Source organism: Stenella coeruleoalba (genome assembly GCF_951394435.1).
Source record: "Stenella coeruleoalba genome assembly, chromosome: 11".
In the NCBI taxonomy this organism is placed as follows: Eukaryota; Metazoa; Chordata; class Mammalia; order Artiodactyla; family Delphinidae; genus Stenella; species Stenella coeruleoalba.
In genome coordinates this window covers 15,749,621-15,764,327 of record NC_137157.1, presented here as the reverse complement: position 1 = coordinate 15,764,327, position 14,707 = coordinate 15,749,621, and the positions used below count along the sequence as shown (strand labels likewise).

The 14,707-nt window shown below is 39.6% G+C and overlaps 1 protein-coding gene across 6 annotated transcripts in view; it reads left to right on the top strand.

Moving 5' to 3' along the window:
- The window catches only part of RIC8B (RIC8 guanine nucleotide exchange factor B), a 127,560-nt gene continuing 112,853 nt past the window's right edge, over nt 1-14,707 (top strand). For all 6 annotated transcript variants that reach the window (XR_013830669.1, XR_013830670.1, XR_013830671.1 and 3 more), the window contains exons 1-2: nt 1-187; nt 7,711-7,758. Coding sequence is in view for 3 of the 6 variants with exons in the window: in XM_079938422.1 (XP_079794548.1) it covers nt 104-187; nt 7,711-7,758 (132 nt within the window). In the remaining 3 variants the exon portion in view is untranslated. The remainder of the gene's footprint in view (nt 188-7,710; nt 7,759-14,707) is intronic.

Below are 14,707 nucleotides of genomic sequence, written 5' to 3'. Positions count from 1 at the left end.
GAAGCTGGGAAGAAGCGAGCGAGCGAGTGGGGGCGCGAGGCGTTTACCTGGAGGCAGCGGCTTGGGCGCGCAGAGCGGCCGCGGCTCCCCCGCACCTGCGGCCATGGATGAGGAGCGCGCCCTCTACATCGTCCGGGCCGGCGAGGCGGGGGCTATCGAGCGGGTCCTGAGGGATTACAGCGATAAGGTAAAGAGCCCTGGCCCCGGGCGTGCGGTATAGCACCCTCGGGCCGCCCCCCGGGCTTGCACATCGCATCCCTCCCAACCCCCCTCATTCCGGGGATGCGCATTGCTCTCCCCTGAAAACGTTTCCGGCTTGGGCATGCGTGTTTGTGCCCCCAGCCTTTTCCATCCGTGCATCCTGTATCCCCACCCCCTGCCCCCACCCTCGCGCCCACCCCTCTGATTCCGGCCCAGCAGTGTGTCCCACGGTCCTCTTCCCAAGCGTGCAAGTCACACCCCCGGAATCCGTGAGCGTGCGTCTGTGCCCCTCTCATGGATGCATAAATGCACGCGAGTCCTCCTCACCTGCATAGCTTAAAAATAACGTGTTTCTGTGTATAAACACGGGCCTTGACATGCATAAAACGTATCAGCCACGATGGCAGTTCCTTATATACGTACAGGACTGTACAGTTTTCAATGCGTGATGTCTCATATATATGGTCCAACTTGATTCTCAGAGAGTTTACAGGGTAGATAGCATCATCCTCCCCATTTTATAGATGAGAAAACCGAGGCACTAGGAACTGAAATCACGCCAAGGTCATGGACATACTATGTTGTAACTGGGGGCAGACTAACTCCTAATAATACCTGTTGTTTGTATCACATTAACAGCTTTCCCATCCATTATCTCCTTTAATCTTGACAGCAATCCTGTGAGGTTTTATCTGCATTTTGCAATTGAGATTGTAGATCGGTTAAGTAACTTGCCCAAGGTCATACTTCTGAGCTGGGATTCCAACCTAGGTATTATTCTTTCCACTTTACAACTCTGCATGAAAAAGGTATCTTGTATATCCCAGTCACTTCTCTGAATGTCTCTTCAAGCAAGACCCGTTAGCTCTCCATTACTTTACCTTCCAGGAGTTTTATATGCTCACTCTTGAAGGTAACATACCACACCTTTATTCTTCCATTTAGAAGACCACTTTATAGAAATAACTGACTTCTGTGAAAACACACCCAACACCATGTCACACCCTAGATATAACATCTTTCTTCCTTTCATTTGCCTCCATTCATAATTTCCCTTTCTGTGTTTCTGTGTTTGCTGTGTGCCCACCACTGCACTTCCATACACTTTGTATTGTTGAGCTGCCAGTATGCCATTTCTGCTCCATGTGGAGAAGATAAAAAAAATAAGGCACCTTCACTCCCATTTAATCTTCCCAACAATCCTATGAGCAAAGTGGTGGTATTCCCATTTCACAAACGATAAAATTTAGGATGATGTCACCTCAAGTCCACACAGTCATTGAGAGATGGGGCTGAGATTTGAATCTGGGTTTTCTGACTGCTCTTTTACAGTACCATGCTGCTTTCTTTGGGAGGATGCATGGATTCAGTTCTATTCATATCTTAGCTTCCTCACTTTCTGATACGCTTTACTGTTGCATATCTGCGTAATTTAGGAGAAATTAATTTAATGCACAGATGTACATATTGTGGAGATTACAGTCATCCCTTGGTATCTGCAGGGGATTGGTTCCAGGATCCTATACCTCTCCCATGGATACCAAAATCCATGGATGCTTAAGTCCCTTATATAAAATGGCATAATATTTGCATATAACCTACCCACATCCTCCCTTATAGTTTAAATCATCTCTAGATTACTAATAATACAATGTAAATGCTATGTAAATAGTTGTAAATACAATGCAAATGCTTTGTAGCTAGTTGCCAGTTAATTCAAGTTCTGCTTTTTGGAACTTTCTCCAATTTTTTCTCGAAATATTTTTGATCCATGGTTGGTTGAATTCACGGTTGTGAAACCTGCAGATATGGAGGCCCGACTGTATATTCATTCAACTTGATTTATAATTGCCTTCCAAAAAAGATTTGAGGCAGCTACAAACTGATTTTCAAAAGAAGGAAATACAACAGAAAACTTGGCCATTGTGTTGAATCAAGTAGTGTTTATTTAGCACTTATTATATCCCAGGTATCCAGCAATAAATAGGAACTTTCTTCTATGCAGAAGGGAGGAGGAAAAAACCTCGAACTGGATCTTATCTCCTCCTTCAATATTTTCTCCTTCCCTTCATGGCTAAACTAATTAGAAGTCCAGATTTGCTTCCTCCAGTTTATCTCTTCCTCTCCTTGATCTTCCTCCAGGTTGGTTTCCATTTACCATTCCTGGCCAAGTGCTGTCAGAGCTTAAGTTCTGGACATCCCCAGCTCTCCTTTCACATTGGGAATGGCTTTAAAGTTGTAATGCCCAGTGTGTATCATCTGGGGTGGTATTTTGGGGACCACGCTTGAGAATGCTGTGTCTTGACGTGGACCGGCGTGGCCAGCTCCTTCAGAGAAGAGCTCTCATGTTTAATGCTGATTATAGTAGGTCCAGAGTACAAAGAAAATAGCTGAGTTTTATGTTGGCAGTGGGGCTTTGCCCCTCAAGGCAGGAGACACTAGAGGCAGATGAAGAAGAAGGGGAAGCATGATTGCAGTGGTCTGGCAGTAAGAATGGGGAGGTGGAATTAAATTGCCCTGCTCTATGGGAAATGGAGTCTGAAACCCTGAAAAAGCACCTGGTTATTACCATGTGCCTCATTTTCCTTATCTGGAAGCATGGATTTGGGAAATGTTTAGAGTGAAGTGATTATGGGGCATTGAGGAGTCTAACCAAGAAGGGAAATGAATGATGTAGAGAGAGAATGATTGGTTCGTCGTTCTCAAAAGAAGGCAGCAAGTATAATGGAAAGAAGGTGGAATTTGGAGTCAGATAAATCTTGGTTCAGATCTGCCATTTATTAGTGTCATGACTATGGACAAGTTATTTTAAGGCTGAGTCCCAGTTTCCTTATCTGTAACATAGGGTTCTATCACCTAAGTTATTATGAGACCTGAATTAAGTGAAGTATAATGCTGAACGCTGTGCATAATGCATGTAGGAGGCATTCACTAATGGTCAAGGTGCTCAAGAGGTCCTGCGGCAAGAGCACGGGTTCTGGAGCCAGACTGCCTGAACTCTGATCCCCGGCTTACCATCCGCGTGGCATAGAGCAAGGTACTTAACTTTGCTGTGTCTCAGTTTCCCCATCTGCCAAACAGAGATAATAATAGTACCCACATCATAGGTTTGTTGTCAGGATTAAATCACTTATATGTGTAAATCATTTAGAACAGTGCCTGGCACTGAAGAAAAACCCATAACTGTTAGTTTTGAACAAAAAAAGTCAGGAATTAAGCATGTGGCATGGAGTTGACATAGCCTGATAAAAAAAAAAATTAGAGAATATACTCCATTCTTTCTCTTTTTCCTTGACCCGTGCACTTTTTAATGGTTAGCAAAATACCTTGTACCGTGTTTAAAGTAACATTTACCCGTCTGGCTCCAGGTAACATCTAATTTCTACTGTGTTAAGGAGATTCTAATTTTCAAGATTTCTTCCTTCATTTACTGACCCTTCTTTTCTTGGGGAGAAGGAAGATCTATCTATCCTAGAAAAAAATGAAACTTGTCTGTTTCTCAAGGGCATAATGCAAGTTGACTCAGCATAGGAAAGTATTTTTTAAAAATAGGAAGAGTGGTTGTCCTTTTTCACTTTCAATTCATCTAACAGCATTTATTGAGTGCCTGCTATGTACTATGTATTATCCTACGTGCTTTCACATATCATCACATATTAAAACTTATGAGGGTGACTGAAGTATTCTCCCTTTTTTTCGGGACTAGGAAATTGAGGTTCAGAAAGACAAAGTAACTGTCTACAGGCCTTAGGGCACATAGCTAGAAGTGGCAGACCTAGTCTTCGATTCAATATCCAGGGCTCTTTTTGCAAGGCCCTGTTGGCTTTCCACTGTCTATTCTGTGTTATTGAGCACAGAAGAGAAAGGGTTTTCAGGACTATTTCCTTTGGCTACTGTTGGGTCCCAGTCACCCCACTCCAGTAATAGAATGAGCAATTAATGTGGGAAGTACATATTGCTCTAGTCTAGGCTGTCCAAGCTTCTTCTCCTCTCCTAGGGCTTGTTCTGCTAACAGATTTAGTAGAGAGATTGGTTGGCATCATTATGATTATCAACAACAAACAGTGATCAAGAGCCTTGAGGGTGCATAGTAGTATCTTAGTTCCTTGAATCCAGGGTATTTAGACAAGAAGGAACCTCAAAGATAATTGGGTCCAACACTCTCAATTAATAGGAGAAGAAACTGAGGCCTAGCATCATCATCAATGTTGTTAACCAGAGAGGTGGCTTGGTGGCCGTAGAGGCCACCTAGACATATGATTACCCCTTAGCAAGCTCCAGTAGGATTCCATTATGGAAGTGTGGCAAGTTTATGGCCAAATGAAAGGTAAAAGTTATTTAAGATACAGACAGACATGTAGGTCTCTGAGAGTAGTCCTCATAAGAGAGGAAAACAACACTGATAGCAGTGAGGTCTTTATTTATGTGCTAGAAGAACCTGATTGATAGGGACCTAATATTGGGACAGTTCTAGAAGTACAGCCTCCACATTTGAATAGGATATATAAATATCCTGGACTATGTAAGAGGACTTTTTGTTTTACACTTTGAGGTTGCTTCTGAATGGATTGGCATATTCTAAATTCAATTTGTACTGCCTCACAATGCCAGTATATTTGCTAATTAAATTAAGCCCTCATGTTAGTTAGGGCTTTTGAAAGCTTGCTTTCCTTCCTTCCTTTATTTCTTTTTTTTTTAAACGTTGCGGTTTTGTAACAGGATCAGCCTTGCATTTAAAAAGAAAAATAAAAATTAGTCCTTGATACTATTCTAAATTATCACCTTGAGAGATATAATTTTATGTAGAAACCTTTTAAAAGATATTTTTATAACTTAACAAGGGGCTTTCCAAAAGACGATTTCTTTTCTGTTCCCTTACCATAAATGCAAAAAAAAAAAAAAGTTTAGGAAAACTATTACATTGGCAACTAGGTACATTTACTCCAGATAATGTGTGGAATTAATATTTCACATATAATGGCAAAAATTAAGTTTCTTGTTTCTAAGTGCAATTATGTGTTTTCATTTGTAGTGAACCTTTACTAAGCTTCAGTTTATAACCATACAATCTAATAATTCTTGATCTTTTATTCAATGTTAGTTTTTACTAAACCTTGGGTCTGTAGATTCCTAAGTTATAGTCTTTGTTGTTTCTTCCTTCCTTTTCTTCTTTTCTTTCTTTCCTTGCTCATTCATTAGTCTATTTACCTTTTATATAAAATTTTTCTTTTAATTATAAAAATAATATACCAACAATGAGTTTTGTCAAAGGAATCACCAGCAATTCCACCAACCCTATATAGTTGTTTTTATTTTTGCATTTAACACTCAAGCCTTTGTTTGAAATCATCCATACATTTATGTAGGTACTGTCATCATAGACATACAGTTTGATGTTTTACTATTTTTCCACTTACTGCCATCATAAATAATTTTTCATGTTGTTATAGAACTTTTTAACCATTTTTTTTTTTTTTTTGCGGTATGTGGGCCTCTCACTGTTGTGGCTTCTCCCGTTGCGGAGCACAGGCTCCGGACGCGCAGGCTCAGCGGCCATGGCTCACGGGCCCAGCCGCTCCGCGGCATGTGGGATCTTCCCAGACCAGGGCACGAACCCGTGTCCCCTGCATTGGCAGGCGGACTCTCAACCACTGTGCCACCAGGGAAGCCCTAGCCATATTTTTAAAAAAATGGCAGTATAATACTCTCTCAGATGAATGCACAGTGATTTATTTCATCAGTCTCCTGTTGTTGGATATTCAGGTTGTCTCTTTTTTTTCTTCCATAATACTCGATAGCACTGCAGTAAATATGATTACATATATAATTTTTCTCTCCCCTGGATGATCTCATTAGGATAAATTTCTAGCAGTAAAAGTTCTGGGTTAAAGGCTGTGAATATTTTTATGGTTTCTATTAGGTGCTGCCAAATCACTTTCATTTTTGAAGTTGGTGTCAATTTGTACTGCCTCCAGCAATATCACTCCTGGATTATTGATGCCCATTTCTCAGAGGGCTTTATGTCCTCAGTCTTGCTCTTCTTTGATCTGGCCTGTAAACTACCACCCAAAATATTCTTCCAGAATGAGTTCACACCTCCTTCAGAGTCTTCCCCTGGTTGCCTGTCACCTATATGCCAATTCAGGTATAAATTTTTAAATCCAAGGCCTTACCACCTGACATCCATTTTAATTGTTTTGCAAACGGTATGTGAGGCAGCTTCTCTTAGGTTTCCTCAAATGGCCCTTCTCCATTACCTCTAAGTCTTCCCTCTGACCATTTCTTACTTTCAGAACTGGTTCTCTGTCAACATTTCTCCATCTCATTTAATTTCAAAAATTGCTTCTTCTGCGAAGCTGTCAATGCAGAGCCACCTGTAATGATGATATCTTTAGTACTTACCGTGTTTAACTCCTGGTGGGTTGCCATGTTGCCAATGAGAAATACAAAGGAAAGGCAGAGAGATGTTCAGTAAAGATTTTTTTTAAATGAAAACTTAGGATCCGTAAGAGCACTTGGTTCTCTTGAATAAAACTTGAGAAGAGATTGAGGAACTTTATGCTCTATTTTTTGGGTACCATCACTCTCTGGCAGTGGACAGCTCAACTTACTCCATTCTCTATTTCAGCTACAGAGTGGAAAATATAGTGTTGCCAGTCATTTTAGGAGAGTCATGACATTCTTTTCTTTCAAATATTTTTCCTCAATATCATTGGCATCATCATTATTATCATCCTAATAGTTACTGAGTGTTTACTATCTTCCAGGCACTGAGATGGTACATTATATGTCGTAGCTGTTTTAACCCTCATGGCAGCTTTGTGAACTAGGTACCCCCTCTTTTCACATGGGAAATACAGTTATAATTTGTTACTTGCTTAGCTAATAAGTGGTGGAGCCATGATTTAAACCCTCATTCTTACAGAATTACTTTTATGAAATGCCAGTCTATCAATTTCTTCCCTATCTACAATTCTCTGGTGATTTCTTATTGCATATGATAAAGAAAGTACAAACTCCTCAGCAACATTGGAAGATCCTTCCAAATCTCTGTCCAGTCTACTTTCCCATTCTCATCTTTCTCCACTCCTCTCATCCCCTAACATGTGTCCTGTGTTTCTCTCTGACAGAGCTGCTTATTTTACAAATACATCATACCACTTCACAGATGAGCCTTTGTTTCCATCCCTAGAATGCTTTCCATTTGCCTGGCAAACTCCTATTCATCCCTCAAGGTCCAGCTCAAATGTTCTGTACTATATGCAAAGAATTCCAGATTTCCCTCGGTAGTTAGTGGCTCAGTACTGTGTCTCTTCTGTATATATTTTTGCTTTAGTCTTTTGTACTGCTTTACAATTATTTGCTTACATGCCTCTCTTACTTTAATAAGAACTTTGAGACATGATATGGGAAGACAACTTTTTTATAGACATTAGGTATTTTTAAACATAGCAAAATCAAAAATCTGTGTATTTAAAATGACACTGTTTCCCTTTTTTCCCTCTTCAGCATAGGGCTACTTTCAAATTTGAATCAACAGATGAAGATAAAAGAAAGGTAAGCCTTGGTGTTACTGTGTGTGTGTGTGTGTGTGTGTGTGTGTGTGTGTGTGTGTGTCTGTATGTGTATGTATTTCATTCATGGACTTGATAAACAGTGGACTTGATTTCATCTGATAGTTTACTTTTCAGTTCCCCTTCAGTTTGGTTTTTAGAAACTCTGAGAATAAAGACAAGTGCCAGGTTTAGTATGGATTACACATAACACCCTCCTGCTCCATCCCCATAGGACCATTACATTTGCATAAATCAGGGGAATGGGAAGGGTTCAGAGGGGACTCTCATCCATATCTTCTCATCTCCAGCGATTAACTTTGTTTGGTGGCAGGACTGCAGGCTGCCAAAAATGCATTGCTAATATTGTAATATTGGGTTTATAGTAAAGCTTGGCTTTGGGTTAAGTTTTGGAAAAACAGCTATTCATGCAGCTGCCCCTCAACCACACACTGTTCCCTGCACTGGCAGTTATTTATGTTGTCAGCAGTTGTCTTGGTCACTGACTTCATGGGCAAAGAGGAAAATGGGGTCAAGAGGCTTAGGAATAGAGGAGTTATTATGAGAGGGTGCATCAGAGATAGAGCTATGAAATGTCATGTTGGCCTGTTGGGGTCGCCTGTGGTTGCTTTACTTAGTTGATTAGAGCATGATGCTCAAGGAGAAGCTCACCAGTTCTGCCTGTCTGTTTGCTGGGCCCTATACTGCTATCCCTGGCCTCACAAATGCTAAGACCAGGTAAGAGCATGACTGAATCTGTGTAAACGTATTGTTGCTGCTAGAGAAATAGCTTGAATCCGGTGCTTTGCTGGTAGTGGTTTGATCATACCTTGAAATCATCCCTCTATTCACCTCCACCCCCATATTTACTGTCTACATCCTGCTCACTTTGCCTCTTAAGATTTCTCAGTACATTCTCTCCTTAACCCCGGCTCTAGTTCAGTCCTTCATCTGGATTACTGTACCAGTTTCCTAACTATCCCTGCTTTTTCCAGTTATATGCCCTTTCAGTCTATTGTCCATAATTCTGTAACAACAATCTGACTGTGTGAAGCCCAGCCTTAAAACCCTTGAGTAACTTTCTTTGTCTATAGGATAAAGTTCAAGCTTCTTAACATGACCTAGATGCTCAGTGATCTGAAGTTTGCCTACTTTTTGCAGCCTATTGGTTGATTCTCTCCCTTGTAATTTATGCTCTAGCAATATGAAATATTTCCAGTTACATACACATACACATCCCTTCTGTTTCCTACTTCCTACCTTTGCATATACTGGCGGTATGTACCAAAATTACAGATGTGTTTTGCCCTTTGACCAGGCAGTGTCACTTTTAGATCTATTCTGTGGACAGATTGAAATAAAGTAAACAAAGTTATTCACTGGAGCATTGTACATAGTAGCAGACGATTGGAAACAATAAAGCCTCCAGCAATTAGGGAATATTTGCAGAAACTTGTATACATTTGCATAATGGAATACTGTGCTGTGGTAAAGAGGGAGGAAGAGGGAGAAGGAGAAAGACTGTTATGTGCTAATGGGAGAGATAGTTACATGAAAAGAAAAAAGAAACAGGGTGTTAAAAAGAACATGTTTTTAATATACTCATGATAGGTATTCAGGCTAGGAAGGCAGCTGCTATTTGGTTTAGTTGGGAGGATCCGTACTATATAGATTCTGTGGTGCCTTGTAAATCTGACACTAGAATCTTTGGTAGTGCTTTTACTGGTCAAAATAAGTGCATGAAGACAGAGATCCCCCCCACGCCATATGACTTTCAGTTAAGGGGAAAAAAATTTCCCACACAGTTATTAATAAAGCATGTTTGTTTCCTGTAGGATAGTAGCAAAACCTAACATTTTCCAAGTATTTTACTGCCTTTTAAATCTTTGGTGACAGTAACTACTGTACTAGTGTTACTTTCAGTATTACGTGTAGATTGCTGCTTCCTGGGAGGTCTGATATAAACAAATGTCATTAGGGACCTAGCTAGGTAATCTTCATTAATGGAAAAACATTGGCAAACAAAACTATTTCAGTCTCCAAGGGTTAAAACCATTAGAGACTCTTCATGCCTAAGTCCCTAAAAAGACTTTGAAATCAAAATTATTGGACTTCTCTAAAGGCTCTACATCCTAACAGCCTTTTAAGTTCTCAGTGTAGAGAGGCATGGAATAGTAGGCATGTCTCCAACATTAAACCCAATCTTAAAATAAGAGGAACTCAAATTACCATCCAGTTTGTTTTGCTGCCCTAGTTCTCTTTTTCTCTTTCCTAAACATGTCTCTGGAGCCTTCTACCAGCAGCTCCTCGGTAACAGCAGCGCCCCTTTCAATAAACTACAGGTGCTGTTGCTCTGAAAAACACACCTCTCTTATGTAAAACCTTGTGGCAACCTATAAGTAAATATAAGGAAATAGAGCTTTTCAAAAAATAAAACTTGATTATACGAACTTTGTAGGAATTGGTTATAAAGTAATGATCCTTAGACCTAAGTCCTAACACGTAGCATTTTGCATTTTTAGAAAGATTTGCTTTTCATTAGTAATACAGTAATGTTGTAAGTATGGTGAGAATATCACCATCCCAGTTTTATGGATAAGAAAACTGAGGCTTATGTTAATGACAACTTGTTAACACTCATATCACTCGTAAGTGGTGGAGCCTCGAATAGAGAACAGGTTTTCTGGCTATTGTGTGCAGCTCCTTCACTGCTCAGTGCTCCATGGCTCCCACTCATTACCACTTGAGGTATATCTCAGAAGGTTTGAAATTATGACTCAGTACCTTGTTTTATCTCTTATTTCATACCTTGAGACACCATTTAGGCAACTAGACTTAAACTGGAAAATATCAAAGGAAATTACCAACTAGGAATGCTTAAATTTTTCCAGAGAAGTAAAGTCAGATACAATTGCTAATGTTTGTGCATAGAATGCAAATAGTTCCAGGTGCATGTGACTCATGATATATTTGGGTATAAGCACCTGTGCTTATTGAAGCATTTGCTTTACATCTTCTCTACCTCAGTTGGTGGCTGTGATTATCTACCAGCACATAAACACATATACCATGCAAATATGTAGGATGGAGGGAGGTATGATGAATAATCTGAAAATTTACAGCTTGAGGAAATGAAAGCTCTTATATTGGTTTCTAAAATACAACTGATCTCAAGGCCAATAAAGAGAACTAATTGCAATAAATGTTGAAAAATACTGTCATAAAATGATTAAAAGAATTGCAGCTCTTTCACCTGTAAGATAAGAATACAACCATATTAAATGCAGAAAACTTCACTTGTTGTCTGAGATAAATCTTTATGTATTTAGTAATTTTCCTCAAAAGAGTGAAGTTAAAAATAAATTTCAAGCGTTTATTTCATTAACTTCAAACTCACATAGGTAAGCTCATACTTCTGTGAAGGCAGAGAGTAATTACTGAGTTGAGAACTCTTTGAGGACAAAAATTCTGGCTTACTTTTCTTTGTATTTTCAGTCCCCAGCACTGCATGTGGCACAAAATAGGCACCTGTTAAATGAATAAAGGGGACTTGGAGCTTGAGTGGAGGCCAGAATTCCTATAACTTGTACATACGGTTTGGTTTTGAGTTTGATATTCTCTTAACTAGAGAGCAGAATCTCAAGCACATTTCATAATGTTATTTACTGAAAAAGCAGAATACAAAAGTATTCATACAGAATGATCACAACCATGTAAAACTAATAAAAACTATGCAAAGAAGAATGTCTACAAGGAAATTCACTAAAACAGTGGCTTAGTATTATTACTGTGGATGATATTTTAATTTCTCTTTTCTGTATTTTGAACTTTTCTGTTATAGTAAATGATAATGATATAAGAATATGCTAATTATATATTATATGTGATACTATATTCTTTTATAGTAGTGTGATTGGGGGCATAAGCAAAGACCAATATACTTTTTATCATTTATTTTCTTTAAAATTGGGCCTTTGTGATTATCTTACACATTCCTTTTGGGGGAACATAAAAATGTTACTAGGTTTGGAGGTAGTATCACTTGTGGAGCCAGTTTATGGAGTGAAATAAATTTATTTGAACACAAAAGTCCATTCTACCATTTGAAATATTTCTTCTTTTTACTTTTTTTCCCCAAAGTTGGATGTACTTGGCATATTAGTAGAGATCTCTGTAGTCCACAAATATTTTTTCAGTAATTCCTGTGTGCCAGGTCCTGCGTTAGGCCTTAGTTCCTAAGTTGGCTATTTTCCTATGGTGTTTGGTTTGGTGCTTTCTCAGCTATGGATGCATGCTGAGGGTTGCCATTGTGGACTATAGAAAATGAACGGGTAATTTTCCATATTAGAGTCCCCCAAGGAAAATGTGCCAAGATAGAACCATCAATCCTATACTGTGAATCCATGCTTAGGAATAGCTTGAGGCATGGATGCTTGTTCTGAAAGCCTTTTACACTTAGTTTAGTTATTTGAAATTGTTAAACTCCAGTTTTCACTAAAACAAAATGAGCTTTGTGTGTCTTGCAAATTTGACTCAAATTTTATTTGATGTCTTCACCTTAGGGAATACTTTGATATATGATGCAAGTACAATTCTCATTTAGAAACCAATAACTTTAAAAGATAATCCTTTTTAACATCTTGATTTCTTTAAAACACACAAACACACAAACACACACACTACCAAAAGCGTTCTAAAACTTTTACTTTTTAAAGTTTCTGTCCAGCTGGATCTGGCATAAAACTTGACTAGAAGGCTGAATTATATCATAGGCCAGGATGAATGCCTCACAGTAGTTCAAAAATGAAACAATTTAAACTTCATTTCAGACTCCATTTTTTATTTTAGATGTTTTGCCAAGGTATTGAAGGACTAAATGTGGGAAGAAAACAGAACAGCTCTTCTGATTTAGTAAGCCATAGATGTGGCAGTCCATACATGATCTCTGTATGGATCACTTTTTAGGATTTCTGCCTGGGAATGTTAAGAGTAGTATCTCTGATTTACACTTTAGAGTTTCAGATCCTTTTTCTCATATAAAAAACTCATCAAGAAGTTCTGCTTCCAGCCATGACAGTGTGAGAGCTTTAGGGACCTGCTCCTCAATGAAACTGGTTATTTTTAAAAAACAGTCATTTAAAGTCTCTGGAAATAGTCCTAAGAGCATGCAGTCAATAAAGGAACACTTATTCAGGACAATCTACTAAAACTCAGTCAGAAGAGTGAAAGTCTGTGGGATTTGAACCGAGACCTGCTCCCTGTCTTCCCACTCTCAGTGGAGAGAGATGGAAACTCTCCTCCAAACTGATGGAGCCAAGAACACGGAGCTCCCACTTCCCTCAGCTCTCAGTTGGAAGGCTGTCTACCCAGTAGAGACAGGGGTAAGGTCAGCATTTCTCATCCTGCCTGAGCTACATGTCGCTGGGACAAAATTCTGGGTGAATATAGCCGAGAGGTGGGGTCTCCCTCCTTTCACCCAATCCCCACTCATGGGACAGAGGCTCTACCTTGGGTAGGGCACCATTGAGAATATTAGGGCCCCAGTTGCACTCGCCCTGGCTGGTGGGACACAGGTTCCACCCTGGAAGAGGCCAGCTGAGGAGTTCTGGGTCTGCTGCTCCCCTGTCCTCTCCAGTTGAGCTCTCAAGGAGTTGTCACTCAGAAAGAAGCATGCTGTTGTCTCCGCCCTCAGCATCAGAACCAGGCTCAGGAATTTTGCCCAGAGGAACATGCAGAGCTTATAACAGTGAGCTCTGAATCTCTCCCCAAAGGAACCAACTTAATTTGCAACAGTGTGAAGTTCCTGCCTGAAAGTACAGGTTGTGGTGAAAGGAAATTGGGAGGAGATTGACAGATTCATTGGAAATATAAGGCTAACCAGACGGCTAGGTAGTTTGCTAGAAAGAAAGTAGGAAAGACAGCTGGGAGGAACCCTCCTGTAGTTAGAACAAATCTTAAATACTTATCTCAGGAACTATCTCTTCAAAGGAGCCCTAATAAATTGGCTCAGTTTGTAGAGCAGTTTATGCCCCAAGACATTGTTGAAGACAATAGATCAATCAGCCTGCAGTTAGTGGAGCTTAACAGCTGGGTGTGGTCAGGGAAAGAAAGTCAAAGAGAGGCCTGCCAAAGCCACTGTTATCCCAGGATGACTGTGGCATACAAAAGGGTGAGCCCTATGAGGAGGAGCCCTATACATCTGCAGGGAGGAGGAGGAAAATATACTTAACTAAAATAATTCAGCCAATCACTGAGCAAATAAAAAAATAACAATAGCAAATCTTGGAGGGTATAAGCATTACCCAATGTTGATATAATATATTATCTAAAATGTCCAGTTTCAAAAAAAAAAAAAAAAGCCATGCAGAGAAACAGGAAAGAATGAGCTGTGCACTGGGGAAAAAGCAGGCAATGGAAACTGCCTGTGAGAATGACTAGATGTTGGATTTAACAGACAGACTTCAAAGTAGTCATTATAAATATATTCAGAAAACTGAAGGAAACCATATTTAAAGAAGTAATGCAAGGTTTGGTGACAATGTCACATCAAATGAAGAGTATCAATACAAAGATAGAAATTATTAAAAAGAACCAAATGGAAATTTTGGAAGTGAAAAGTACAGTAACTGAAAAAAAAAATCCCTAAAGAGGCCCAACACTGGGTTCACACTGGCAGAAGAAGGAATAAGCAAACTTGAAGATAAATCAATAGTGTAAACAAGGTAAAGAACTGAGGAAAAAGAATAAAGAAAATGAACACCTCAGAGAAATATGAGACAACATTAATATACCAACATACACATAACTGGAGTACCAGAAGGAACGGAGAGAGAAAAGAGAAGAAAAAATATTTGAAGAAATGTTGTCTAGGGACTTCCCTGGTGGTGCAGTGGTTAAGAATTTGCCTGCCAATGCAGGGGACACAGGTTTGAGCCCTGGTCCGGGAAGATCCC